General features: G+C 38.2%; 3 protein-coding genes across 7 annotated transcripts; 2 read left to right on the plus strand and 1 right to left on the minus strand.

Annotated features, from left to right (window-relative positions):
• Nucleotides 1-25: 25 nt before the first annotated feature.
• On the plus strand, nucleotides 26-1,407 carry LOC142981122 (tRNA-uridine aminocarboxypropyltransferase 1). Its single transcript, XM_076126813.1, has 2 exons — nucleotides 26-399; nucleotides 484-1,407. Exons 1-2 carry the CDS (start codon nucleotides 205-207, stop codon nucleotides 1,210-1,212), a joined length of 924 nt encoding a protein of 307 aa, XP_075982928.1. The 5' UTR covers nucleotides 26-204; the 3' UTR covers nucleotides 1,213-1,407.
• On the minus strand, nucleotides 1,406-5,330 carry ebi (transducin beta like ebi). The gene is made up of 8 exons (XM_076126801.1): nucleotides 5,126-5,330; nucleotides 4,709-4,858; nucleotides 4,325-4,470; nucleotides 3,711-3,910; nucleotides 3,269-3,389; nucleotides 3,008-3,160; nucleotides 2,734-2,925; nucleotides 1,406-2,647 (listed from the first exon to the last, which is right to left on the minus strand). The coding sequence occupies exons 1-8, from the start codon at nucleotides 5,181-5,183 to the stop codon at nucleotides 2,147-2,149; spliced, it is 1,521 nt and encodes a 506-aa protein (XP_075982916.1). The 5' UTR covers nucleotides 5,184-5,330; the 3' UTR covers nucleotides 1,406-2,146.
• A 152-nt stretch (nucleotides 5,331-5,482) lies between these two features.
• On the plus strand, nucleotides 5,483-27,788 carry faf (ubiquitin carboxyl-terminal hydrolase-like faf). Of its 5 annotated transcripts, none has more exons than XM_076126858.1 (49): nucleotides 5,483-5,680; nucleotides 6,523-6,596; nucleotides 7,119-7,248; nucleotides 7,875-8,094; nucleotides 8,401-8,544; nucleotides 8,678-8,879; nucleotides 9,185-9,343; nucleotides 9,628-9,781; nucleotides 10,868-11,019; nucleotides 11,102-11,359; nucleotides 11,631-11,729; nucleotides 11,808-11,950; nucleotides 12,034-12,254; nucleotides 12,476-12,606; nucleotides 12,696-12,892; nucleotides 12,991-13,093; nucleotides 13,307-13,475; nucleotides 13,557-13,803; nucleotides 13,884-14,034; nucleotides 14,112-14,231; nucleotides 14,321-14,452; nucleotides 14,535-14,633; nucleotides 14,716-14,864; nucleotides 14,944-15,057; nucleotides 15,136-15,244; nucleotides 15,321-15,474; nucleotides 15,566-15,696; nucleotides 16,310-16,534; nucleotides 16,607-16,768; nucleotides 16,939-17,149; nucleotides 17,342-17,509; nucleotides 17,677-17,750; nucleotides 17,840-17,952; nucleotides 18,234-18,407; nucleotides 18,745-18,886; nucleotides 19,204-19,357; nucleotides 19,889-20,036; nucleotides 20,689-20,809; nucleotides 21,076-21,191; nucleotides 21,313-21,472; nucleotides 21,639-21,748; nucleotides 21,902-22,086; nucleotides 22,233-22,426; nucleotides 22,512-22,607; nucleotides 22,698-22,885; nucleotides 23,083-23,314; nucleotides 23,395-23,598; nucleotides 23,679-23,797; nucleotides 23,978-27,788. In XM_076126858.1, exons 2-49 carry the CDS (start codon nucleotides 6,555-6,557, stop codon nucleotides 24,198-24,200), a joined length of 7,449 nt encoding a protein of 2,482 aa, XP_075982973.1. In that variant the 5' UTR covers nucleotides 5,483-5,680; nucleotides 6,523-6,554; the 3' UTR covers nucleotides 24,201-27,788. The 5 variants fall into 5 exon arrangements, with proteins under 5 accessions (XP_075982973.1, XP_075982940.1, XP_075982964.1 ...); XM_076126825.1 differs by having other exon boundaries at nucleotides 5,484-5,680; nucleotides 21,055-21,191; XM_076126849.1 differs by having other exon boundaries at nucleotides 5,485-5,680; nucleotides 21,055-21,191; nucleotides 23,682-23,797.
• Nucleotides 27,789-27,843: the final 55 nt, after the last annotated feature.

Genomic DNA, 27,843 nt, shown 5'->3' on the forward strand with positions numbered 1-27,843 from the left:
AGTTTATGGTATAATCTGTCAGCTCAGCCGTCACTCGCGTCATATGTCAAAGTACACTTTTGACTTTTAGGTTATGTTGATTCTTTGTAAACTATCGTTAATATAACAGTTATTGGATTTTTAGCGGTATCCTTAATAAGGTACACTTAAATACAGTCAATGTTGACTTAGAGAGGATACGAATACGTAAGTAAATAAGACATAATGAACCCCAAAAGCCCAGAAGCGCGTAATCGCGACGATAAACCGTTTGAAGGAATGATAATAACAAATGCAGATGAAGTGGAGAAATTAGCCAGCCGTAGTGCTTGTCCACGTTGTGGGAAATCACGAATGTATTTCTGTTATACATGCTATGTACCAGTTTCACAACTCGAAGGACGAATTCCAGTGTGTCAGGTAATATACAACCTAACTCAAAATAGATACACTCATACATTATTTACAGAATGCAGAAAGGGTTAACCGGTTTTTCTTTTTTAGCTACCGATAAAAGTGGATATTATAAAGCATCGACGTGAAATAGATGGCAAAAGCACATCTGCTCATGCAGCAGTTCTCGCACCACATGATGTGAATGTTTATACATATCCAGATGTGCCAGAATATACCTTAGATGGAAGAACAGTTTTACTTTACCCTGGTGCTGAGGCAAGAACTGTTCGAGAACTATTTACAGGCAAAAGAAATACTCCTAGCTATTCTGAACTCTTACTAGCAGAATTACCATCAGGTTATAATGTTGGCACATTGATGACAAAAGTATTGAATGAAAGTGAAAATGATGAAATATTTCATGTAGATAAATTGCCAATAGAAAGAGTGGTGCTGATAGACAGTACTTGGAATCAGAGTAGAGGAATTTATGCTGATAAGAGGCTTCAAAGAATTCCTAAAATAGTTTTACAAAATAGGGCTTCACAATTCTGGCGTCATCAGCGAGGTAGCCCTAGATGGTATCTATCAACTATTGAAGCTTTGCACCAACTACTGTTAGAAATTCATCTATGTGCTTGGGGTCGAAGTGAATCTTATAATTCATTCCTCACAAACCATTACCCAATACATAGTGCACATGTAAATCATCCACATTGCCAGCCTTATGAAGGACAATATGACAATTTATTGTATTTCTTTAAATTTTTGTATGAAAAGTTACATTCTTTGTATCAGCATGAAGATCTATTAGCTTACAAAAGACCAATGACATAGATCAGGTCACAAACAAGCAGGCAAATACAAATAAGAAGAATGATTTTGTGAGATGGCTAATGTTGTTTGCGGAGATCTGGATATTGTATTATGAACTAGCATGTGGTTCTGCTACAACTTGAGCGACATGACTAGTATTGAACAGTCTTATATGATGATGCAATAACCAGAATTAAAAAATAAAATAAATATATTTACTACATATTAATAGATTTTTATTTTTTATATATAATTATCCCTATTATTACACAAGTAACAAAAATTAAGTAATTACATTATAATATGGAAAAAAGTGGTTGGCTATTTTATAGAAATATAGAAAAAATTATGTGTTTCCTATGTGGGTACTTCCTTTGTATATTTCATAAGATTAATTAAGTTTACAACTTTGTCAATTAGCAACATTACTACAGACACATACACAAATATTATCTTACATACAGCTTGTGGTCTTCAGTTGCAATAGTTTATTTAGTGCCAGTCTCATCACAAGTAGATAGTTTATTATACAAAAGGTGAAATGACAGAAAGAGTACAATGAAATCTGTCATAATATTATTGCTTAGTTAGCAAATAATCACTCAGATATGATGACACCGACCATAAATTGCTAGTATCGCCAAATTACAATACCAATACCAATAATATATAAAGCTCTAGACACTATGGCAATTTGAAATTTTATAAAAATTACAATGCTCTATAACTTTTAATTCTAAACATGCCTTTATATGTATAATTATACTGAACTGTGATACATTGTTATGATATTCATCTACTATAATTATTGCCTTTGATTTACAATTGAATAAACTGTTCTTTTTAAAAGTCCATTTATCTTGTATGTAAGTCTGGTTGAGGGATATTTTTATTTCCGGATCTTTTTATGGTTAAATATACAAACAGTATCCCTAACAGCCGGTAAGGCCTGTTGTTATAGTTTACGCAAATCTAACACAAACACACTTCCGTCACTAGCACTAGCGCCGACCTTCGTGCCGCGGGAATTCCAGCAAACCTCAAAGATACCTCCTGTACCTTTGTATGAATGTACAAGCCCACCAGTTTGCGTGGACCAAATGTGCACACATTTGTCAAATGAACCACTTGCAAGGAACTTGCCATCAGGTGAGAATGCCACACTGTAAACTGGCTCAGTGTGTTTTGTCAGAGTATGAATGCACACACCCCTTTCAACATCCCATAAGCGCACTGTAGAATCAAAGGATGCACTAGCCAAGATCAGATTCATATTAGGGTTCTGGGTGCCAGGCCCTGTGGGTGACCACTTGATTGTGTAAATTTCCTTTGAATGAGCTTGTAAGTCATGTACACATGTGTCTTGTTTCATAGACCAGATTTTCAATGTCATGTCATCAGAACATGATGCCAGTAACTGTCCTTGAGGGTCCCATTTAATAGCATTGACTTCATTCTGTAATAAATAATAATGCATCATTATACCAGAGTCTACATTTCTATATTACATTTCCTAAACAAATTGAAATAAAAAAAACTTACAGTATGTCCCTGGAAACTTTTAATAGGTTTGTCAGCATTTAGTTTGCAAACATGAATACATTGATCTGTAGAGCAGGATGCAAATGAAGTATTTGTCTGCCAGTCAACATCTAGAGCAGGTGCCAAGTGGAATGAGAACTGTTGTGTGCACTGGCCTGTTGATGCATCCCATATAATAGTTGTTTTATCAACCTGAAATGTACCAAAATACATAAATAATCATGTCAAGTGTTTGTTAATACAAGAAGCCATTTTATTATCTTTTCATATTTACCCCTGCACTTAAAATGTAGTTTCCACGTTTATTCCACTTAAGAGCGAAAATAGGGCCTTTGTGTTGCCCTAATGTGGAAGCTAGAGTACCATCTGTGGTCCAGATACGAGCATACCCATCATATGATCCAGTTGCTAGAAGATTACCATCACACTGAAAAAAGAGTTGCATATTATATGTTTTTATATAGAGACATCATTATGAGACTCAATTAAAAAACGAAGAACAATACTGAAACTACAATATGCAGAATGAACTTACATTCCAGTCCAAAGAAGTGACATCTTTATTACTTGGTACTTCAGCACCACCTTTCTGAATACAATGTCTTAAAACTAGCTGATTGGGAGTAGTTGCTGGATTGTCTGACATGTCCCATATTCTGAAAAAAGAGATTCATACTTAGAAAAATCTTATTAGAAATAAACTGTTTATGAGTACCAACAGAACTATAGTTGTGGAAGACAGGTTATTTTAAAGCAGCGGTTCCCAACCAGTGCTCCAGGGATCACTGATGGTATGTGGAAGTCAAAATATGATCTACAAATGATTTAAAAATTTAAATTTTCACAATTATTGTAACACTTTATGTTCAATATAGACTTACATAGTGGTCCCTGCTGACAAGAATAATATAAAAGTGGTCCCGGACTAAGAAAAGGTTGGGAACCCGTGTTTTAAAGTATGGTGATGAAATATTTACCTGGCTGTACTGTCTCCTGAGCCACTAGCTAATAAATCTGTGCTTGGGTTCCAGGCACATATGAATACTTCAGATTCATGACCTCTCAGTACTGTAGCCTTGCTTGCAGGGATCTCAATAGATTGATCCACATCCATTGTTTCTGGGGCACTAGGTGTTGCCTCACCACCCGCTGTGGTGGCTGTACTGCAACTTGTACCCTGGGGGAACAATTAGACTTATATTTCTACTCAATAATATCGGTAAGATAAATAATTATATCTTGTCCATAGACAGTAGTCTAATAGATGGTATGCTATAAATATGTTATATTGCATTGTGCAACTAATATTATAAATGCTAAAGTTTGTGAGCAAACACTACCTAATGGATTTCAATGAGGTATCTAGTTTATAATTTCATTAACATGTAGGATTTTTTTACGCCCAAAAATATTTTCACTTGGATGATGTTGTTACAATTCGCAGAAGCTAATATTTATACAAAATCACCTAAATTGATCTAAAAGTTCTTATAACTCAGATTGTAGAAAAGGAACAAAGGTTTTATCATGCTGTTGCTAAAGTATTTGCACATTGTTTAGGTCTTACCCCTAAAAAAAAAAGTATACTTACATCAACACCATTATGCTCTCCCCCAGAGCCTGGATCTGTTTTGATAGCCTGTTTTTGTGCATTGTGAGCATTTTGTCTAGCGGCAACAATATCAGGGGTGACAGCATCAATCAAACTTAGGCTTTCTGTGAGACGTGTTTCAGTGCCTAAAAACATATGAACACATTTTATGAAGCTTGCATATCATACTTTGTTACAGAGAAATTCATATTACACCTAGTATAAAATTTGTATAGAAGTCTATGGCTCAATGTTTGCAGTCAACCAGCTCACTCGTGTTTTCACAAACACATGGCAAAAGATTTATTTTGTTCGGGATACAATAACTTATAAATTTTGACATTCTTTACAAATGTAATACAATGGATAACATAATATATGTACCATCTTCTCCAATTGTAATTTCTGCTTCTGTGTACTGTAATCCCTTCTGTAGAATGTTAAGCAAAGCTGCTGGAGGCACCAGTGCTCCATTGATGTTGCTCTGTGATATATGAGACTCTATACCAAAAGTATATGCAGAGTGGTGAAATCCTGAAATAAATAACAGCGTATTAGGGTTTTTTATGAAGTAGAAGTTAATCTGTCATGAAATAGTGCGGCAAGTTATAAAACCTATATACTGGCTTGGATATAGTAATTTTTGAATACTCTATTAACTTCTTCATGACATAGTTTATTTATTGTGAGAATAACAAAGAATAACAAGTAAACTTTTAAGTATTTTATCAAATAAACAGTAGCGGAGCCCTAACATATTATAATATCAGTGTAAGCGTCTGAAAGTTCAATGAACCATACCCGATTCCTGTAAATAACGGTACACAAGGAAATTCACTTCGTCACTAGAGAAACTCATTTTGAATGTCTATTTTATATATTCATGAGTATAATAAACACCGCTAGTGATGAAAGAAACACAGCGAAAACATCTAACTAACCCCGTGTATTTACTTCGCAGATTACATTCACCGAACCCAAATTGCTTTCCTACTTGATCAATCTATCTAGTATAGTCTATGGCGTTTTAAATTGTATTCTCGTTGGGCTCAATGATATTTTTGCCAAAATGGTACCACTGCTTGTCAAGTTTCAAGTTAGTAGTGATGTAAACATTTTTATCGATATCAGAAACCATATGAAACAGCAACTATGGTGTACAGTAGACAAAATTAAAAAACATAGCTGAAAGGCTGTGCCGTGGTATACCTTTGCCTAGCAAATTGATAGGAACTGAAACAAATAAAAACTATTTTCGTTCTTACTTATCTTACGTCAAAAAAAGTGTTAGTGAAATAAATTTGGTGGTTTATTTCAAGATCTTTTCTATAAATTGAACATATGACAAAAGCAAAGGTAAAATGTTTAATTATCTTTTATTTTTTGCTTCCCTCTTTCCTCCTCCTGACAAATTTTATACAGTTTTTGCTTTGTCTTGTTTGGGATAATGACGCCATTTTGTCGCGCCGGCTGATCTTATGAATTATTATTTTGTAGATCTTCTACTGTGGGTAGGGCAAGTGTAGTAATTCTTTATTATTAGAATAGTTCTACATGGTCAGACTTATATTTAGAACTAACAGTTTAAAGGATCAAAATTACATAAGCTTTAAAAGTTTTAAAGAAAAATTGATTGATTTGTGTCGCACCAATATTGCGATAAAGACTTGCTATTTTTACTGCTGCTGTTTCTTAATTATGAAAATATCAGTGCTATTCAGTCAATTATAAATCTTACTTTATACTAACGTAGTTTGGTCCAGTCACGCGACGTAAGTCAATAGTTTTCTGGAGAAGTGTGGACTTAGTATAAGACTTCGGCCCAACATTCGTTTTGGAGTCCGAATTTTCTAAATAATTTATTTAGAAATTATCTGTGTCCATTTATCCAAGTGCGAAATAATCCCGTAACAATTTTCGTAAATTACATTAATTAATAAATTTTCAATTATTGTGTACATTTTGCACTTTTTAGCACACCTGCTTTGTGCACAGCACACTTGGATCAACTATATATTGTGGTAGATTGTTTATAGGTAGCATTTAAAATAGATTTTCTATGAATTGTATTAAAATACCATCAGTGCATAAATTTTAGATGAGTCACTGTCTATCATAATATATCCTGTCTTAATTTCAATAATTTATTGTATGTATGATAAAACTTAGGTGTTGGTTCATCATATTTTTATTTACAGAAGGTTGCAATGATTAATCATATGTTGAAATAATGACAATATCAATGAAAGAACAAGAACAGATGCCAGGGGAGGTGAGCATAATTTCTATAATAACTTCTAATTCCCATAATGTTGTTATCATCATAACTTTGTTAATATTATTACTTTTTCAACAAAAACACTAGTATGTAATTTACAATCACTCATTAAAGCTATTACAAAACAGTGCAGCTAAAAACAAACATAGAAATCAATAAACCTTGTTTGTCACTTGCAAGTGTAGCTTATCAAGAAGCCCCTTTAGAAGAATCTGTTAGTCAAACAATTATTTATCTCTCTTTTATCTTATAAAAAACCTTTCATTCCATTACAGTTTTGATATTAATAAGAGATATTGCAACTAGATTTTATGTATCACTGTTTTTGGCTAACACTATGTGAGGCAATTACAGTATTTTGTTATTTGTGCTGTTAGCTATAACATATTTTGGCCCCATATTTGTCTGAATATGAAATACCTAATTGATAGAAGAAACAATTCCTTATATAAATAAGTGAAACAAATATGAAGCATTAAAAAAAGTGAAATTGCAAGAAATGGTAATTGTTTTTAGATGGCATTCCCCGAGGCAAAACTGAAGGCACTGGAGGAGAAGATTTCACATCCCCGTTGGGTTGTGCCTGTTTTGCCAGAACAGGAGCTGGAAGCACTCCTTGTTGCTGCCACGGAGCTGGCAACAAGAGGTAAGTAACATTATCTTTAATAAATTCTAATTGGATTACCAATAAGGTTTATGATTTGTGCCTTAATTATAACAGTGACGTGGCAATGTCATCTGAAAGGACATCCTTGCTGTCAGATATTAATCATATCATATCTAGTATTATGTAAAGCATCAAGGTGACTTCTGACAATCATTCTTTTCTTTATTATATCATTGAAAATAAGAAAATAGTTTTTAGGCAAATCATATCATCATTTTATTTCCTAGTGTTGCATCATGTAAGGTCTAGTTGAGACTAGGCTGAGTTAAAATCTGTGTTATGTTTTTTGGAAATGGGAATTCCCCTCTTTTAATTTGATATTAGTACTGCCGTTTATAACAGTTGATAATATTCTGAAATGAGCACTCAACTTATGTTTCCTAGACATTATTATGACTCTAAATTATAAATAGGTATAACATTGTTTTATCTGTTGTATAAACTCTTTGGATAAAAATATTTAGTGCATAGTATACAGTAGTAGGAACAAGTAGTAGTTTGATTAACAAGAACTAGAAGGGTAACTGCTAATGCTCATAGTAAAGAGATATCATGCTGCAAAGTGATATGTATCATTTCTACTATGTATTAATATTTTTCTTCAGGTGAAGACAAAAACAATCCAGCATGTCAGAGGTTTTACAACGATGCCCTCTCAGTCTCCTTCACAAAAATACTAACAGATGATGCAGTTTCATCTTGGAAGAACAACATTCAACAATGTGTTCGTTCAAATTGTGAAAAGCTTGTCAAACTCTGTGTGATGAAACTTGATGATCCAAGATTTTTGCATTTATTGTCTATGGCGTTTAATCCCAATAATAAGTAAGAAACTTTTTTGTATTCTTGTGGTTTTAAAAGAACAATAATTTAAGAAACATGTGTTTACTACTAATGTTTAATTTTATTGTTTTTGTTGATTTATAATATTTGTAGTTGATTCTTATAGGTTGAATGAATTACATATTGAATTAGTATGTCATTATAATATGTAATAATTTATTCACAAAGATGTTATAAATACAGATTTTTCTGATGGCAATTAATTGATTAGATTAAAAGATATGATACATTACAATATGTTGTTTATTACATTTTCAAACAAGTATAAATAAAACATGTATATTTCAGGTTTCATACATTCAATGCATCTAGAACTAGTGAAGGTCTTGCGGTAACATCTCCTGGTCAGGGCACCACTCAGGAGGCGGAAGTGTTCGCGAGGTCACAGGACCACCGCACGCCCAGAGGATGGCTGGTCCATCTAGTAAATGTGTATGTATCATTTACTTCTTGACTACTTTTTATTTATTAACCAGTAATGCTCTATATATGTTACGTTTTTATATGCATATACAAACAAAGCTATTTACTGCACTATTTTTACTTAATCTATATGTTTTGACAGATTTGGGCAAGCAGGTGGCTTCGTGAAAATTAGGGAGCGTTTTGAAACGATAATGGGGTTTCAAAAGACGGACCTAACAGCATCTGTCAACTCCGAAGAAAAAGTGTCTGCAGAAATAACAGAGAAAGAGAATGAAGAAAACAAAATATGTGATAAAGTTGATAGTACAGAAAGTGTTCCCGTGATAGCTGATAATGGTGAAGTATGTATTATTGTAATCAGTCTTGAAACATGATTAGCATATTGATAGGGCTTCTGTAATTCAGTAGCTATAACAATGAATTGCTATTTGCGTTTATGCACTTTTTTTGGAGCTTATATATTATACAAAACAAATCTGTTACCAAATTATTGCAGTCATTGAAACCTTTTAATAATTTATGCAAGTTGTGATCTTGGCAAATTTTGTCCGCGATGTTAACGTTAATTCAAATACATTAGAAATTAGGTATTTACTATTTTAAATTTATGCAGCCAATATGATATTACAATAAGCGGTGTTTTTAGTTCTCAACGCCAGCGCGAAGTGAACAGCCGTCTTCGCTGGAGCAGCCGACGAGTGGCGAGACGCGCGTGGCGGCGGTGTGGCAGCTGCTGCGGCCGCTGGGACTGTGCCACGAACTACTCACATCACACACTGTTACCACCTACCTGTTACCTGTACTTGTGAGTATTACGAGCGACACTGTCATTGCTTTCATGTATTCAGGCATCTGAGCTCCTTTTATGATGAAGAGAAGAGAATTATCATATACTATATACATAATACATTAACATATTGTAAATTTTAAAAATCGTTAATCTAAAATAATAGTGATGAGTTCCTTTCTGAGCGCTTCTCATGAGACTCCACTCCCTTTCCGAGGTAGTAATAGATTTAGTAATTGTAACAACCATCATAAATGTCAACATTTGACCTATATGAATAAATGATTATATTTTGTTCTCAGGAATGTATTCCTACCCTTTTGGAGAGTTTAACGGACGAGGAGCTGAAGCGCGAAGCGCGTGGTAGCGAGAATAAGACTGACACTGTTTCTTGTTTAATACGCGCATGTAAATATGTCTCAGTGAAAACACCCCACCATCACAGTTTGTTAAAATGTAAGTACTCATTTGATACACTTATACTATACTAATAATTATTTATTGACAGATGTGCGTTCCAAAGAAAGTAATTCATCAATTGGCTTAACCCGCATTGCGAAATTTTATTATGCGGTATTATGCACGCATACTCTGTTATACTTGTAAATTACAAGTTTAACAAAGTATGCGTGCATGTGACAGGTGTCCAAACGATTACAAGTTGTAATCATTTGGACATTTGTCTTACTTTAGTTCCTACAGACTTAATGCGTTGCCTAATAGGGATGATGACAAATTTTCTCCGTGTGGTAGATTGTAAAAAATATCATATACAAAATATCATATGCACGGCAGTGCCCCCGCAGGTTACTTTTTCATCAAAGAACTATATTAAGGCTTAGTTAAGTTAAGCATTAAAGTATTAAGAGGGGGCTTCTAACGTCACGTTGTAGTACATTTTCAACTTTAAGGTGACATCATGAGACTTTTCAATTATTATTATTTGATTTTGTACAAAAAGAAAAAAATATGTGTATTTTATTTTTTACAATCTACCAGACGGACAAAATAATAAAAATAGTGGTCATGCCTATTATCGCGAAATTATTTTCACAGTGTTGATTAGGGCAATTTCATCATATTTTCGATTGTGTTAGGAGTGAAATGAAGAGGTGCATCGTCGAGTGGTCGTCGATACTCATGGGTCGGTAGCATTCCCTGTAGCTGCTAAGGGGCGTAATTGGTTATCTCCCCTTTGCCGCTACATCGACTGTTACCGCAAACCATACTCAACATATCTGCAAGTCAACAGCGCTAGTCAAACACAACGTTCTTGAAGACTATTGTACATGTTTTATTTTTTGTGTTATTTTGTTTTGTCCTTCCATTTTAGAACAAGATTGGTTGGTTAGACTTTTTTTATTCAGAGACTGAGATTATAAAAGAAGCTGAATTTGTAAAATTATTTTTTTTCGTTACTAAGACCATTCTGCTTTGAATCTAACATATTATATCAAACTATAAAATTATATTCTATAAAATTTTATTTTATGTCCTTCGTAGTGCTCCTTATGTGACTTTAAATTGATATATTGTTTTCAGCTCTTGAAATGTTTCGGTTAAAAATGATTTTACGGTTACTACAAATGTCATCTTTCAATGGAAAAATGTCGGCATTGAATGAAATCAATCAACTTATCAGTACATTCTCACAACAACCAAAACCAGAGTGGCTTACGCCAGCAGTCATCACAGTAAGAACTTGACTTATTAATAATATTTTATTGTTAAGAACATTTTTGGGAAATGCAATAATCGATTGAAATGTAATTCCAGAATTGGATCCGTGAAAACAAAGTAGTGGATATAGTTTTACGGGACTCACTTCATCAGCCCCAATACGTAGAGCGATTGGAGAAAATGCTTAGGTTTATGATCAAAGAGAACTCGCTCACCAGAGATGATCTGGACGCAATATGGAAGGCCCAGCACGGCAAGCACGAGGCGATCGTCAAGAACTTGCACGACTTGCTAGCTAAACTTGCGTGGGACTTTACTCCTGATCAACTAGATCATCTGTTTGATTGTTTTAATGTGAGTATGATTTATTTCACTTTGGCACGCGCCAAATAATGTTGTGTGTCTGAATTTAGCCGCAAGTCGCTGTGAGTAATACTAGAGATATAGGAAAGGTATGTTAGTGTCAAAACGGATCCACGCCGCTGATGTTAAGTCTCCTGCACTTTCTTTTCTAAATTTCTATTTCACTTCCTCGCAGCAACTGGCGATTATATTCATAGATTTTAGACATACATTATTTTCTGATGGTGACTGTCATGTAAGTTAACCAAGAACATGTTTGCAGGCGAGTTGGGCTACGTCAAGTAAAAAGCAGAGTGATAAGTTACTAGAAGTGATAAGAAGGCTTGCAGAGGATGACAAGGATGGTGTTATGGCAAACAAGGTAAGTATTATTCCTAATGGAATATTCTTAAACATTTTTCATGGAATGTAGAGGTTTTTATTTACGTTCTATTTGCAGGTATTAGTACTGTTTTGGAATTTGGCACATTCAGAAGAAGTCCCTACGGAGATCTTGGATGTGGCGCTAGCGAACCTCAATAAAATACTGGATTATAGCTGTAGTCAGGACCGTGACGCACAGAAGACTCTTTGGTTGGACAAGTAAGATAATTTTATTTACTTTTCATTTGTTATTACGGATGTAAAATAACACTCGATTTGATCAATTTGGTGGTTTAATATAGGTGTGTAGAAGAATTGAAAACCAATGAGAAGTGGGTACTGCCGGCACTTAAAATGATGCGTGAGATTTGTTGTCTTTACGAGGCGGGCGGCGGCACGGGGCTGCGGCCGCACGTCACCCGGCAGGAGCTCATCGACAGGCTGCAGACGCAACACTCCCTCGTCATACTCGTCACTGACTCACTCACGCATTACATGGAGGCTGTCAGGAACAAACTTGCCGGTAACATTCATTTGTTTTAACATGATAACTATTATGCCGTTACAAACGTGCGAACTACGTCATAATCAAAAGAATGAAATGAATGTGACTAGTGCGAGCGAGAGACTCCGATAAAATGACATGACTTAGTTGGCACGTTTGAAATGGGCCGAGTATAGCAATTATTACTATTGGTTAGTAAGATTTTTTTTGTATAACTGCAAGGGTGTTTGCATTTTTAGAAGACGGCGAGATCGATTGGGACAACTGGCTCCCAGACGGCAGGTATCCACATTCATCTCAAGTTCACGAAAGACTAAGCTTTTTAAGGTTTTTGTTAAAAGATGGACAGTTATGGCTGTGCGCGGAACAGGTAAGTAAAACCTTGAAATCTAGAATAAATTAGAAATGCTCTGTCTGAATTATTCACGTCAATATTGATTGTGCCGTGTGTATTTTTAGGCGAAACAAATCTGGATATGTTTAGCAGAGAGGCCGGCACACTTGGGAGATCGCGAGGCTTGTTTTCGATGGTTTAGCAAACTAATGGGGGACGAGCCAGACTTAGACCCTAATATCAATCTACATTTTTTTCGACGGAACATTATGACATTACCACCAAACTTACTAACCCACGCCGGTATCAAGTGTTTTGAGCGGTATGTATCCTATTATTTATTAATTGCATATAGGACTATATTATGCTATACATTTTGTTTTATTATAAACAACAATATTTTTTAAATAATATTTGCAGGTTTTTCAAAGCTGTAAATGCCAAAGAGGGCAAACTAAAAGTAAAGAGAAGAAGTTTTTTACTTAACGATGCAGATCTCATAGGATTAGATTACTTATGGAGGGTGAGTTTAATGTTCATAATTTATATAGCTAGCTTTTGTTAAAAAAATATTAACTGTCAACTAGTATATCATTAAAACGGGTCTATTATTTCAAGAGAATCATAAAATATTGATATAGGCACTATTTTAATTGTAAACATTATGTGATATGAAGATGATTTCGTGGATTAGTATTTAGTGTCGTGTTAGTGATGTGTCCTCGTGGTGTCATAGGTAATAACGGAGTGTTCGGACGAGATCTCGTGCCGCGGCACGGAGCTGCTGCGCGAGGTGTGCACGTGCGTGGGCCCGGCGCTGGCGCCCGCGCAGCACCACGAGGCCTTCCTCACGCACTGCTGCGCGCGCACGCAGCGCATGCAGAAGGAGATGGAGGCACACGAAGGTACCTGCCACCTCACTAACCTCCCTACTGATCCATAGATGTATGAAATTTAAGATACTAAACGCTCACATTTTCCCCCAGATTCGTCAGAGGGCTGTACGAGGATGTGTAGAGTGATTCGTGCCATACAAGAATATATAAACGAATGTGATAGAAGATTTTCAGCGGAGCGGCAGATCCTGCCGATCTACAGGTCCGGTCGAGGCAGGCAGTGTACTATAATAGTCAGATTTAATTTTCAAACTGGCCAAAGACAAGTAGAGGATGTAGAGTTATTTTCACACTCGAACGAGACGGTGCATTCGTTACGTACCACTATTCAGAGGAGGTAAGTTGGCTCTTTAGACTTACATATAAGGATGCTTGATTTCATTATGTGCAAAATAACATCAAATTTATTTGTTCTAGGCTCAAATGTCCTTCAGAAAGTAATATAAAGTTAGAACTATATGTAAATAAGTTGGAGCTGTATGTTAATGGAGAGTTGTTAGATTCTAGTCACGATAGAAAAATACTTTCGCAAATACCGCTCAGAGACAAAACTGTGATTGTGGCGAAGGTAATACTTTTTTATCAAATATTTGAACAGTGCATTGAGTTAGTGATATGATAACTAACGCATATTTGATACATCAGGTGTACGATGGGCAAGTGTGTGGTAGTGGCGGGTGTGGCTCCTCAAACGAGTCCAGTAGCGACTCTAGTACTTCGTCGTCTCCGCACTCACCTACACCGGAACATGCATTACCTGGCGTTGTAAGTATAACATTTCTGTACTGAGCGAATGAGTAATTGGTGTATTGAAAGCTCAAAATTAAATCCTTGTTTATATTCTTGTTTTTCAGCTATTTGCGCAAGGATCGTGGTACTTGCCGTTTATTTTAGAGTTGGAACATATAGGTATAACCAAAAATCATGGACCTCTAACAGAAGCAGCGCATTTACTCTCACAAATCTGTCCAGCACACAAGCTAACAGTAAGTGTGATTGAAATTATTCCACAATTATGTCTTATTGCGAGATATTATGACGTACTATAGAAGTAACTTTTTATCTTAGGTTGAAAAACTAACCGAGGCTTTGCTATGCAGAGAAGACACGAGACTGAGGGACATGCTTTACGGCCCGGCGCCACCTACCGTGGCTTATAACGTAGAAGTATGTATTTGTATGATGTATAAATTCATGATATAAGTACTTGCAAACATGGAATAACACAATATTATTTATTAATATTTAGGTTTTATATAGCATGGTGATGCCATCGTCCGAGACGCGACTGGATAGAAGTCGCAGTTTTCAGATAGCATGTGTAAAGAAGGCCCCACTGTTGGTACAATGTTTATCCGATAAAGATTTTTTACAAGGAGCTGCGCCACATACTAGGAGGTATGTATGCTTTTAAAAACCAAACAAGTCATTATAGTGTTATATTGGTATTATTTTTAATTTTGCGTATGTATTTCAGAGTGGGTTATTTAGCTCTAGTCAGGTTGGCGAAGCTAGCACTATACACGTTGGGACATCTATTTGAAATACTCGCTCCAGACGGATCAGATATAAGTGTGGATAAGGATTTCAGGTAACCACTAACACGATTGTGACTTGTTACGATGTATCTAAAAGATTGGTGTTATAATAGCATTTTTTTGTTTTGTAGGATGGATGTGACAATTTTACGTGAAGCACTTCAAACGCAATCCAGTCACAGCTGTGAATTAGTTGTTAAAGCCATCGCAGAAAAGTTGGCTAATACTTTGGGACAACAGGTACATAGATTAATTATCCCTATACATCTATCTGTGTTATATCAAGTTCAATATTAATAGTGTATATTGTGTAAAGGTAATAATGAGCGGTGAGGACAGCGAGTCAGTCTCCACGCTGGTGTGGTGGCGACTGCCCACGATGGCCACAGTGCGGGCACTCTACAGCCTCGCCTACTCTGTGGCGCAGCCCGCCGAGATGAGCGGTATTGTGCACCCAGATGACGTCACGCGTAAGTACAACAGAATATCGAAAGACTGATCACATAAACACCATCTATTGGTGAATCGGGTAAACTCATTTTTTTATTTCTTATTATGTAGTTGTTCGTGAGTGCATGGAGGTGGTGACGATCTGCATGGCTCTAGGGGGTGGCCACTTGGAGTCATTACTACACGAGTCATGGTGGCAAGACACGGCCCTCTATCTGATGATCGACTGCCCCAATCCTCAAGTGAGTTATTGTGACTATAATGTCATTTAATATTGTATGTACGGAGAGTTTTTTAATTAAAAAAATTATACGTAAATAAAATTATATGCACCACAGAAGATATTGATACTACTATTTTTTGGCCTTTTTATTTTTTTTCGAGTTATGTTTGTATCGTTCAAGGAAATCCCCTATTTAGTTTGCAGTGTGATAAAACTAGGGAATTTACTGAGAAAGATTGAGTAAAGCCATATAACAAACGGGAATTTCTCTTTTTAAAATGTTACTCGTTAGTGATAGTGCTTCACTTTTATGTACGTATGATTTATCGGTATGGTCGATAGCAGTTATTTTTGATGTTTTTTAATTAAGAATTAGAAACTTCGTGTGTTGTAACATTAAGAAGCGCATTGAGCCATTCGTTATTATTGTAGCAATCGAACGTCACTTGCGTTTCGATCTCTTCTAAAATTTTAGTTGTCCAATCTAGTTTCGCAAATCACTCATTCGTTCCAAACGACGCGTAGACGAGGCAAAGTTCCTAGAACGCACATGGTATGCAACGGGTGCCGTAGGTTGTAAAGTGATCGCTGAGTTTTATTTGGTGGGAAGTGACAGCGCGTGTGTGTTACAGGTGCGCGTGTCTTGCGCGGAGCAGCTGCTGGCGATGTGCGCGTGGGGCGGCGGCGGCGGGGCGCGCGCGGCGCTGGCGGCGCTGGGGGGCGCGGCGCCGCCGCCCCGCACGCTGCAGCGCCTGGCCGCGCACCCCGCGCACGCCATGCAGTTCCTGCAGCTGCTGTGCCGCCTCGTGGCGCTGGCCGGGCCCACCGAGCGCACGCGCCGCGACCTCGCCGCTGAGGTGCGTACTCTATCCCTGCGACATTGCTACTTTGTTTTGGTTACGGAGATCCACTAATTCTCGAATACGCAGGTGGCGTGGCTCCGGGCGGTGCGGGCGAATCGTGAAACTCTGGACGACACGCTCCTCGAAGGTCACCTGAATCTAACGAAGGAGTTGTTCGCCCACGTTCCGGCTCAAGTCAAGTATCAGTACGGAGCGCATTCCGACCACAAAGACTCGGGCCTCATCAAGGTTAGTTTAATTTTTATTTTTAGACACGGTTAATTTTATTATGTTGTGATTTTATCGCCGATATACTCACACTCAAAAGAAGATCATCTATTTAACCGAACCATAACGAACACGTTCCGCACTAACGGTATTTTTTTAAAGGAACGTTAATAAGTATGTTTCGTCATTAGGAAGTGACGACAGAGTTCCTATGGCCGTACTCGTGGGCGTGGTGCTGCATGGGCGGCGGCGGCGAGGCGGCGGGGACTGAACCAGCTCCACCGCTGTGCCGCTCGGCCGGCGCCGCCGCCGCCGCCACCGAGCTGCTGCTGGCGCTGGTGCACGGCTGCGTGCCCAACATGGCCGCGCTCGCACACCTGCTCGAACAGATGTTCTACAGCGGTCAGTTTACCACTATTTCATTTCTGACGAATTCGGTCTATGTTGTGAAAAACCGCAAAGAAACAATTGCGAGCCAGTTCAAAATCAATTTTTCGTCAACAATGTTGACAAAAATTAAACTAAATCAAGCAAAATTTACAGATAATTATTAGTAATTATGACGATTATTTCTAATCAAACTATCATATCCAGATAAAAGCATGCCGCTGTCAGAGTGGGAGTACATGCCGTGCGTGGGTCCGCGGCCGCCGGCGGGGCTGGTGGGGCTGAAGAACGCGGGCGCCACGTGCTACATGAACTCCGTGCTGCAGCAGCTGTACTGCGTGCGGGCTGTGAGGGACGCGCTGCTCTCTGTACAAGGTACTGCTTAAGATATTTCTCGCCTAGCTCGCCAAACAACCATGGATCGAAAGCAAATAGGATATAGGTAATTGGTAAATATAGGATAAAAAGAATTTTAGGCAATCATTCTGGTAATATTCAAAATAAACGTATTTTTTCTGGTAAATAACACAGGGTATTTACAGGTGCTGCAACTGATCCTAATGAAGATTTTTCTGGCGAGAGTCACCATCACAGTATAGTAGAGAATAACATTGAGGTACTTATTATGAATGTTATAAAATTTTGTTACAAATATTGTAAATATTTCCATAATATTTCTAATTTGTGGCACATGTATTGTTACAGAGCAACACTGACTACAACATCACAATTTTAAAACAAGTACAGGCGATATTCGCTCACTTGCACTACAGTAAACTTCAATATTATATTCCTCGTGGTCTTTGGGCGCACTTTAGGTAAGGATACGTTTTACCTATGTAAGATCCGCACTTGCCTTCAATCGGCGTAGACCCCTTGTCGCGGTGTCTGTATTACGCATACGTTTATCGAACGCCTACACTGGACAAACGGTAGTCTGAAGGGGCTCTTAGGACTTATTAAACTACTTATTAAACTCTTAACTTAAATACCGGGCATTGTATTTAATCGCTTGCATGCTGAAAACTAGCCGCAATCGTAAATAAATAATATCATGAGCTACGTTGAAATTTCAGCTAATGAGATTAAATGGTTTCAGATTACAAGGCGAACCAGTAAATCTACGTGAACAGCAAGATGCAGTGGAGTTCTTCATGTCGTTAGTGGAGTCACTAGACGAGGCGCTCAAATCATTAGGCACTGAACAACTCATGGCTAAGACTATGGGAGGAACATACTCCGATCAGAAAATTTGTAAAGGCTGTCCTCACAGGTGAGTACTTTACAATACGTATGTATTCCTTCTCGCTAGCGTTAAAGAGCAGTTGTAAACTTATTTGTAAGATTACTACATTTATATGTTCTTAGCTGGTTCCTACTTTAACTTATGGCCCTTTTCCTATCATGCTATTTGTCGCTCGCAGAAACGTGGGTCCGTTGCGGGCGCGTGTACCTTTAATTTTTTGCGGTGTTTTAATTATGACGTTGGTCACGTCGTTACACAGGGTAGAAAAAAAAATGGGCCATGAGTAGATAACTAAATTATGAAGATACCATGATTCACTGAAGGAAAACATTTAACGTTATTAATTTTCTGTGTTGTTAATCAGGTATTGTAAAGAAGAGCCGTTCAGCGTAGTGTCGCTGGACATAAGGAACATGTCTCGTCTGCAGGAGTCATTAGAAGCTTATGTGCGAGGAGAGTTGTTAGAGGGTGCTGACGCTTACCACTGTGACAAGTGCAATAAAAAGGTAAGGTCACTTTTAACTAGCTTAAAGTTTTAAAACTATTGCCGCTTAAAAACCCATTTCACATTCCTGTATTACTTTTGTCCAAAGTAATACTAGAATATGGAATGAAATGGGTCTTAAATGTGATGTAAATTTTAAAGTTAACATACCTTATTTGTCCCCCGACGTTTCGATCGACTTATGAAATTGGTCGCGAGCGTACTAACTTGTTATATTGTTGTTGATCTACAAGTAAATTTGTTATATTGTAAGTAATGACAAAATATAACAGAGCTTTTATTATTTGCAATTATTATTATGCGGTTTATTATTTGCAGGTAGTGACAGTGAAGCGATTATGTCTAAACAAACTGCCTCCAGTGTTAGTTATACAGTTGAAGAGATTCGAATATGATTTCGAAAAAGTATGTGCAATAAAATTTAATGACTACTTTGAGTTTCCTCGAGAATTGGACGTCGAACCATATACAGGTAATTGGCTTTTTACAAAAACTGTACTTAGATAGTAGCCTTTTTATAAAATATGGTTTGTTAATTATGTAACTATAAATTAAGAATTTCAACAACCCCCAATATTATAATTATTTTTCATATTTTTTTTAGATTGCCTAGTTAGGTTAACACGTTCGCTGCCCCTGACGCGTATGTGCGTTTTGTAGAACGCACATACGCGTCAGGGGCAGCGAACGTGTTAAGCCATTCTAATATTCCCACCACCAACTTTCTCATCCTACGAAGCTATTTGAGACCCATCCGAGTAAATTTTTCTCCTCACCTCACTTTACCCCTACAACTTTTTAACGGCTCAACCGATTTTCATCAAACATGGCTAAGAACTCTCGCACATAAGTAACCTTTAATACAAAAAAACTAAATTAAAATCAATGCATCCGTTCGAGCGTTATGATGCCAAAGACAGACAGACACACACACAGACACGTCAAAATTATAACTCCCTTCTTTTTGCGTCGGGGGTTAAAAATATGTTTGTTCATTTGTTAGCGTGGGGCCTGGCTCGGGCGGAAGGAGACGCGTCTCTGTGGGAGGGCGGCGAGGAGCGCGCGCCGGAGACACACTACCAGCTCAGCGGCATCGTTGTACACTCGGGACAGGCGTCCGGTGGACATTACTACTCTTACGTGCTACTTAGGTAACGTATCTCTTTATACTTTCTTTGTCAAATGTAGAACTTTATCAATAAAAATGTGACATTTTCGTGCCCTGCCATTTTCAGCTTAAATAACTATTGTTCTATGACTATAAACCGGTGAGTGCATCTAGCTTTTAGCACATCACTTCAGATCGTAAATGAATATGTCGACCATAATTCAGTTCCCTTAGCTTTTCTATTAGTACATCTATACTAATATTATAAAGCTGAAGAGTTTGTTTGTTTGTTTGTTTGTTTGAACGCGCTAATCTCAGGAACTACTGGTCCGATTTGAAAAATTCTTTCAGTATTAGATAGCCCATTTATCGAGGAAGGCTATAGGCTATATATCATCACGCTACGACCAATAGGAGCAGAGTACCAGTGATAAATGTTACAAAAAAGGGGAAAATTATGGTTCTTTTATGTGACGCAAGCGAAGTTGCGCGGGTCAGCTAGTATATTATAATCAGTGAACTATATCATAACTAAAAGAATCAAGGAATTGTGAAAATGTGTAAGTGCGAGCGATAGACTCAGTAAATTAACATGACGTAGTTCGTACGTTTATAATGCCCCAAGTATTATATTAGATATTCCAGATAGTCAATTAAAAACTTAATTACATTATTTTTGTTAATTGTTTGTACAGGGATAACGGCAGTGAAACAGGTCGGTGGGTGAAGTTAGACGACGGCGATGTGTCCGAGTGTGGCATGCACGACGATGAAGAGATGAAGGCGCAGTGCTTCGGCGGCGAGTATATGGGCGAGGTACGTGCTTACATTGATCTGTTCTCTTACAACCGGTTTCAATTTCCTGTCAAAGATTACACATAGATTGCTATCTAAGGTTACAGGAAATTATCTAAGATACTGATTATTATTATAAAATAAAATCTAGCATTGACTAATGTCACTTAGAATTGCTTATCAAAAATGGGTTATAGAAAACAACCTTAAATTAGTCTATTCCTTTTATGGTTTCCAAATGAAATGTGATTTGCTTACATTTTTAGGTGTTTGATCCCATGTTAAAGAGGGTGTCATACAAGCGGCAGAAGAGGTGGTGGAACGCGTACATGCTGTTTTATACCAGGAAGGATACAATAGAAACATCAGTACTCGAACAATCTATGAAGAGTATGACGTTGAAGTAAGCACCTGCCTTGTAAATTTGTTCTTGAATTGATTTGTTACAAATTCTGAGATTATTATTAGTCATTGCTTTTTAATTTTTTTGCCGAAATACTAATTGTTTCCTTATTTACTTTCAGGGAGAGTTCTGTCCCCAGGCCGATTTGGTTATCCGTGAGGCGCAGTAATATTGCATTTTCCCACAACCAAGACCAGTTCAGTCTTGAACACTTCAATTTTATGAAGAAACTGTGCTGTATTCGACTGCAAATGTTGCCGGGCTCACAGAGCGCTGTATGGGTATGTTGACATAATATTCTGTTGTACTGTTATTTTTAATAGTCGTCAAAAATTTGGCGAGGTTCTCAGATCCTGCTATGTTTTTGGTCTCTAGACCCTACTCTATGTGTTCAAATTATTACACTTATTTCACGTAAAGCAATATTAAAGTGTTATTATTTTTCAGGGACCAGAGCATGAAGAAATGTCAATGTTATCAGTACAACTAGCTACCAAATTCTTATTCCAAGTAGGATTCCGTACGAAGAAAACGCTTCGTGGACCAGCTGCAGACTGGTATGCATACAATATTATATTAAATTATTTTTTATTATATATTTATTTGTAAATTGAAAGGATATTACGCATCATATACTGGTGGCAATATGCAAATTTAAGCGCGGTATCTTAAAAAAAAAATATGGTATTAAGTTATGTTATTCGTTCCAGGCACGATATACTTTGTCAGCACCTGAGATGTTCACTAGCAGTGAGGACGTGGTTCGCGACCGATCTCTTCAAGCATCCACACAGACTCTGCGACTACTTGCTGTCCTGTCCCACCGCCGAAGTGCGAATAGTCTTTATGAAAATCATCGTTTTCTTAGCGCATTTCTCCGTGCAAGACCCACCAGGTATACATACTTTATACTTTGTTTAGTTAGTATGCGGATTTTTAACATTATGTGTCATTTAGAACATAATTTGTATCTTAGTAAACGTTTATTATGAATTCTGTGTACCGAACGTATTAATAATGAGTGGTGATTCCCCGGTGCAGTGAGCAACGGCTACGGGTCGTGGAGCTCGCGCGAGGAGGCGGGGTCGCTGTCGGACCAGCTGCTGTGTAGTGCGCGCGCGCTGCTGGCGGCGCCGCACAACGACGCGCATGCGCACCGCCACCTGCCGCTGCTCTACAACCTGTTCCACACCTACGCCAGCCTCGGCCTCAGCGAGAAGCACCAGCTGCTCAGGGTATGTTCGACATTGAAAAGCGTTTCATTGCAATCGAAACGTTTTGTCGGTTACCGAGAGTCACGCGGATGTTTTTCTTTTACAGTTGAAGGTCCTGGACGTCGTGCTGTCGGTGTGCATGGACGATTCTAACTCGTCGATGGGCAAATACCAATACCCCGAGTCTGCCAAAATACATCAGGTAACGTACCGGGCGTCGTAAAATATCGTAATACTCTCCGGTTGTCACGTTCTACCGTAACTTAACCAATCACCTCTGTGTGTGTCGCAGGTGGTGTGCGCGCTGGTGCGGTGCTGCGACGTGAGCGCGCGCTGCGCGGGCGCGGGGCCGGGCGCGGGCGGCGCGGAGGCGGCGGCGGCGCTGCCCAACCCCTTCGCCGAGCCGCCGCCGCAGCACGCGCACGCGCCGCGCCCGCCGCTGTCCGCCGCCGCCGCCGACGTGCTCTACAACAGGACCGGGTACGGTCACACTCTCGCTCCCCTTCATATGTGCCTTCTAATTTTCGACAAATTAATTCTTTTGAAAACTAATTTTTTACACTTTGTGATCGTGTATCTACGAGTTTGTCGAGCTGGGATTGTTAAATCGTCCCGCGCCGTTTCGTTGCGCCGAATCCGTGGAATCCACCGTCTAAAGATAACCCGTTATATTACAGCACCTACATGAAGAAATTAACGGAAGAGTGCTGCGGCTGCGAAGAAGGTATAAGACTGCTGCAGTTCCTGTGCTGGGAGCACGCGGGCTGGTCGCGCATCGCGCTCGCCGAGCTGCTGTGGCAGATGGCGTACGCGTACTGCCACGAGCTGCGGCGACACGCCGACGCGCTCACCGCGCTGCTGCTCATGGAGGACAGCTGGCAGCAGCACCGGATACACAACGTCATCAAGGTGCACGCTCACTCTGACCGACCGACTTCGGCGATGCCGATCTGCGATATCACACATACTAACTCGGCGCTCGTCCGCAGGGCGTGTCGGAGGAGCGGCCGGGGCTGCTGGAGACGGCGGCGCGGGCCCGCGGCCACTACCAGAAGCGCGCGTACGCCTGCGTCAAGCTGCTGGTGGGCGTCATGGCGCGCGCGCCGCCCGCCGTGCGAGCCGTGCGCGCCGCGCCCGACGCCCGGCGGCGCTGGCGCCAGCTGCTGGCCTGGCTGCAGGACGAGCTCGACCGCGTACGTACCGCGCTCTGCTCACACACGCGTCCCTCGCTCCCGTATCACCGTTCGTCGTTAATGAGTTCCGATTGTTTCAGAAGTACGGTCCCGGCGGTTACGGCTCCTACGGCACGTGGTCTCCGCCCGGAACGTCGAACGAAACGTCCAGCGGATACTTCCTCGAACGCAGCAACTCTGCGAGAAAGACGCTCGAAAAGTTAGTATTGCACTTTCTCCCGATCGATTATAATTGTTGTTGTTTTAAAGTTCACTATAAATCTGTAGTCGTTATACGTTCGTACGTCCGTCGTAGCGGGATTTTTTTTTTTTTACTATCTGGTCCATTATATTAATATGTAACAGTGGATAGCCTTCTCACGCGAGACGTATTCCGCAGAGCGTATCAGTTGTGCCCCGAAGAAGAAGACGAGGAGGAGGACGAGTCGCGCGACGGCGCCGAGGGCTCGGGCTCGGGCGACGGCGCCGAGGACAGCGGCGACGACGACGAGCCCGCGGACGACGAGCCGCCGGCGCGCCGCCTGCAGCTGGCGCCGCCCGCGCCCGCCAGCACCCCGGCGCCGCCCGGCCCGGCGCCGCGCGACCCGCTGCCGCCGCTGTGAACTGCCCTCTAGTCCTCGCCTCCCGCGCTACGTTTAGTTATTTATGTAACTTACAGGTTCCGCTTTAAAAGTACCATAGTATTTATTATTTCGCTGATAGGTATCGTCGTAGTACTCTCTCGACGGGTGAGGTCGTCGACGTCGCGCCTGGCGCTCGTCCGCGGACGGCGCAGGTACCCTCGGAGTGGAGGGTGGTTTGGTCCCCAAATATTTAATCTTCCTAAGTTAACCGACGTGATGAGAAGCAATCTCCTCTAGAAGTAAGTTTGTTTATCTGTGCGAAATAACTGTTATTGAGTTGTGGAGCTGCGACGTAATTATTTTCGATGTGAGACCGTTTTTGATAAACTATTTTATAAAATGAACAATTGAGGATATGCTTTTATTAAAATAGTCTCATCTGATGCATTTTAAAATAGTGATAGATAGCAATTTTTTACTTTTTAGCCCAGAGAACTTGGAATGAATTAGTATAAAATGTTATTCTTACACAGTACATAATATAGTAGTATCGTATTTCAAAATATAAAGCTAGGTGCTATCTATAGAGTCACGTGATTGAATTACTATAGCTTGCTCGCTTCAGCCATTTGTTAGCTTTCGATGTATATGATTTTAAACTTTTATGACGTCAGAAGGAAAGCAGTGCCCGTACGATAACTGATTATAATGAACAATGATTCTATATAGTGTTCCCGAGGCCTATAGGCTTTTAGGCCTAAAATTAAGCCTATTAGTTCTTTTTTATGGCCATGATAGACTACTAGGCTTTTAAAAGGCCACTCATTTTAAAAAGCCTACTAGGTGTTTAAAAGGCTACTCATATTAAAAAGCCTATAGGTTTAAAAAAGCCTAAATAGCCATTTAGGCTTTATTTCCGACTGAAGTATTTTTCGAGTAGTAGGCTTATTATAAGGCTATAGGTATTGTTCAGGTTATGGCTTAGTATGAATTAAACAAGTATTTTTGTATTGTATTTATTTTCAAATTAAATGAAAACTGAAATGAAGAATGAAATTGGAAATAATAAGTATCTACTTGTTATACATTATTTGCGACAGTGCGACATTCAAACTTTGCTTGAGTAAGATCAAATACGCGCTCGCCCAATGTACGGTTAATACTCAGACACTCAAAGTAAACGCTTATGCCCCCGACATAAGGGCGGTTTTAAATCATAACATTAAGTTTACGATTATTATACTTTATACTCGAATAATAAATAAAATAGACCTAGCCTAAAGGACGAAAAATCTATATAGGTTTCAGGCCTTTCAAGCCTTTTTAATATGCGCCTAGCCTATAAAAAGGCTAAAAGCCTATAGTCATCGGGTGGACAAAAAAAAGGCTATGAAAAAGGCCTAGCCTAAAGGCCTAAAAGACTTTTTAGGCTTTTATTCCGCTGTAGCCCCACATGCATAGGCTAGTCTTAAAAAAAAGCCTAAAAGCCTATAGGCCTCGGGAACACTAATTCTATACGAATACTGAACAGAGTATGAATTATGTATGTCATGAATTTTTACAATGTTTCACTATTATTCTATAGTCTATTTTATAGTTAAATATGACACAACTAATTAAACTATTTCACAGACACTAATAAAGCAGCAATCCTAATATCGTTACAATGTATGAAGCGGAATGTTTAAGTCACGTGATTCTTTGCAATTATTTTGCCTTACGTCTATGTACATGTATGTGTTTCTGTCATATTAGTCGATAAATTAAATAAAAAAAACATCATAACGTAATTATATTTTAAAGATGAATTGTAATCCGTTTTCCGGTCAATTAATAAAATTTAATTACTCATCGCATCTCGTGGTGTAACACAAACTTAAATATTTGGTAAGCAAAATTTGCAATCGTAACACCAACATCAATATTTAGGGACCGAGATAATCACAAAACACTTCACTTATAAACATTACGTAATGTTGTGACATATTTATGAACAGTCATTTTATATTAGATAATATTATAAGGAAACTTTTAATATGGAGTCATGATTTTTTTAAATAATTGTGCACGTAATACTTATGAGTGAAGTTAAACTAAATGTACATAGTATAACAAAAACAAACGATAAAGGCCAGAGAACACGTATTGGCCTAACTCTGACTATGTAAACAATGTTTAATATTTCAGTTTTTTATTTGCTAGATGTATTATTATAATAAAATAAACTTAGTTCTAATTCAGTGGAAAATGTAGATATAGGTATTAACGACTAGTCTAACAGGAAAATGTTGCCACTATGTCAATGTTCTGCTTTGTAATATAATGTTATTTATTTTTATATTTCACGACGGTTGTATGATATTTTCCTTTTTTTCTAGTGGTAAATTGTTGTAACATCCAGGCTATCAGGCGGCGCAGACGCAGTAGTGTGCCACTCACTGTAGCCACTCGCGTTAGCACTACGCATTATAGTGTTTACAAACGTAAAGCCTCCGTGATATTCTGTATTTATTATTTTCGTAATACTTTTATTTTTAAAGAGCCTTCAAATTTTGGTCGCGTAGACCATGTGCCTTATTTTAATTTAATTTGCTCAATGCTTACACCTGATAGTCTGTATATTGATCTATTAACAAAGTTTTTAATTTTAAACACTCGGTGTCATTCGTTTTACATAGGAACCGTATTTCGATAATATTAAACCAAGTATTTAATAATGTGATAAAATTAGTTATTAAATTTGATCGCTTACTGAAACATCAAGCTATGTTGTTATGTAAAAGTGAATGATATTGTGTTATGTTTTTATTTTGGCTTTAAAATTCAGTCGCTTTATATCATGGGTTTTAAGAAGAATTTAAACATCCAAAATAGCAAGATGTAATGATTGATATAGTACAGAATAGCATTGTGAATAATTAGATACCTGGTCGATAAAACGCTGATTGTTGTTAATGTTATTACCAAAGATGGAGTTATAGATAGAGGGGAGTATGATGGCCCTTTTCTTAATAGCTTAATAATTGAAATGTTTTGTATCTTTTATAAAATGCAAAGTTATCAATATTATGTTGAAACGAGATAAAATGTGATTGATCTTAGATAGGTGAACCGCTACGATTCGTGTTTTAGTAACAAAGTGGATACTGGTTAATAATAATCACACGTGCATATTTGAAACTGTGAGCGAGTTTCGCAATCTTGTAAATATCATCAACCAGCAATAAATTCAACTCGACAGGGAATTCACTTAATTTTATAATTGTGATAATCGCTCGAAAGTTAATGAAATAGAACAGCCAAATTAATCAAATTTCGATGACGAAATTTGTTTTTTGAAACATACGAAATTTTGTGATGACGCATTTTTATTACCTTGACTTAAACAATACATTAATTTGGCAGATAGATTTGTTAGAAACGTTCACTGAATTTCAACGCATGCGATTCCATCAGAACAGTGTAAAATGTATAATTGATAGAATTATTATAAGATCAGTTGAGTTTTGTATAACATTTCTATGGCAAATATAACGAAATGGCATTTGACAATTATACAAGAATGCTCAAAAGGCATTCGTACAGATATTATACTATTCAAATCAAGAAATAAATTCATAAAATCTTTTTGGTGTTTTAATTATTACACACTTTTACTTTAGATAAACACTTTACACACACA

The sequence above is a fragment of the Anticarsia gemmatalis genome, chromosome 2 (genome assembly GCF_050436995.1).
Source record: "Anticarsia gemmatalis isolate Benzon Research Colony breed Stoneville strain chromosome 2, ilAntGemm2 primary, whole genome shotgun sequence".
Taxonomy (NCBI): Eukaryota; Metazoa; Arthropoda; class Insecta; order Lepidoptera; family Erebidae; genus Anticarsia; species Anticarsia gemmatalis.

Bases quoted from the DNA above. Each gene is read 5' to 3' on its own strand.
- LOC142981122 (XM_076126813.1), top strand. From the start codon at position 205: ATGAACCCCAAAAGCCCAGAAGCGCGTAATCGCGACGATAAACCGTTT. The intron at 400-483 runs GTAATATACAAC...TTTCTTTTTTAG, and splicing joins GACGAATTCCAGTGTGTCAG to CTACCGATAAAAGTGGATAT.
- ebi (XM_076126801.1), bottom strand. From the start codon at position 5,183: ATGAGTTTCTCTAGTGACGAAGTGAATTTCCTTGTGTACCGTTATTTA. The intron at 4,859-5,125 runs GTATGGTTCATT...TATTTATTTCAG, and splicing joins CCGTTATTTACAGGAATCGG to GATTTCACCACTCTGCATAT. The intron at 3,911-4,324 runs GTAAGTATACTT...TTGTTCCCCCAG, and splicing joins GAGAGCATAATGGTGTTGAT to GGTACAAGTTGCAGTACAGC.
- faf (XM_076126825.1), top strand. From the start codon at position 6,555: ATGACAATATCAATGAAAGAACAAGAACAGATGCCAGGGGAG. The intron at 11,730-11,807 runs GTAAGTATTATT...TTCTATTTGCAG, and splicing joins ATGGTGTTATGGCAAACAAG to GTATTAGTACTGTTTTGGAA. The intron at 17,751-17,839 runs GTACTTATTATG...GTATTGTTACAG, and splicing joins TAGTAGAGAATAACATTGAG to AGCAACACTGACTACAACAT.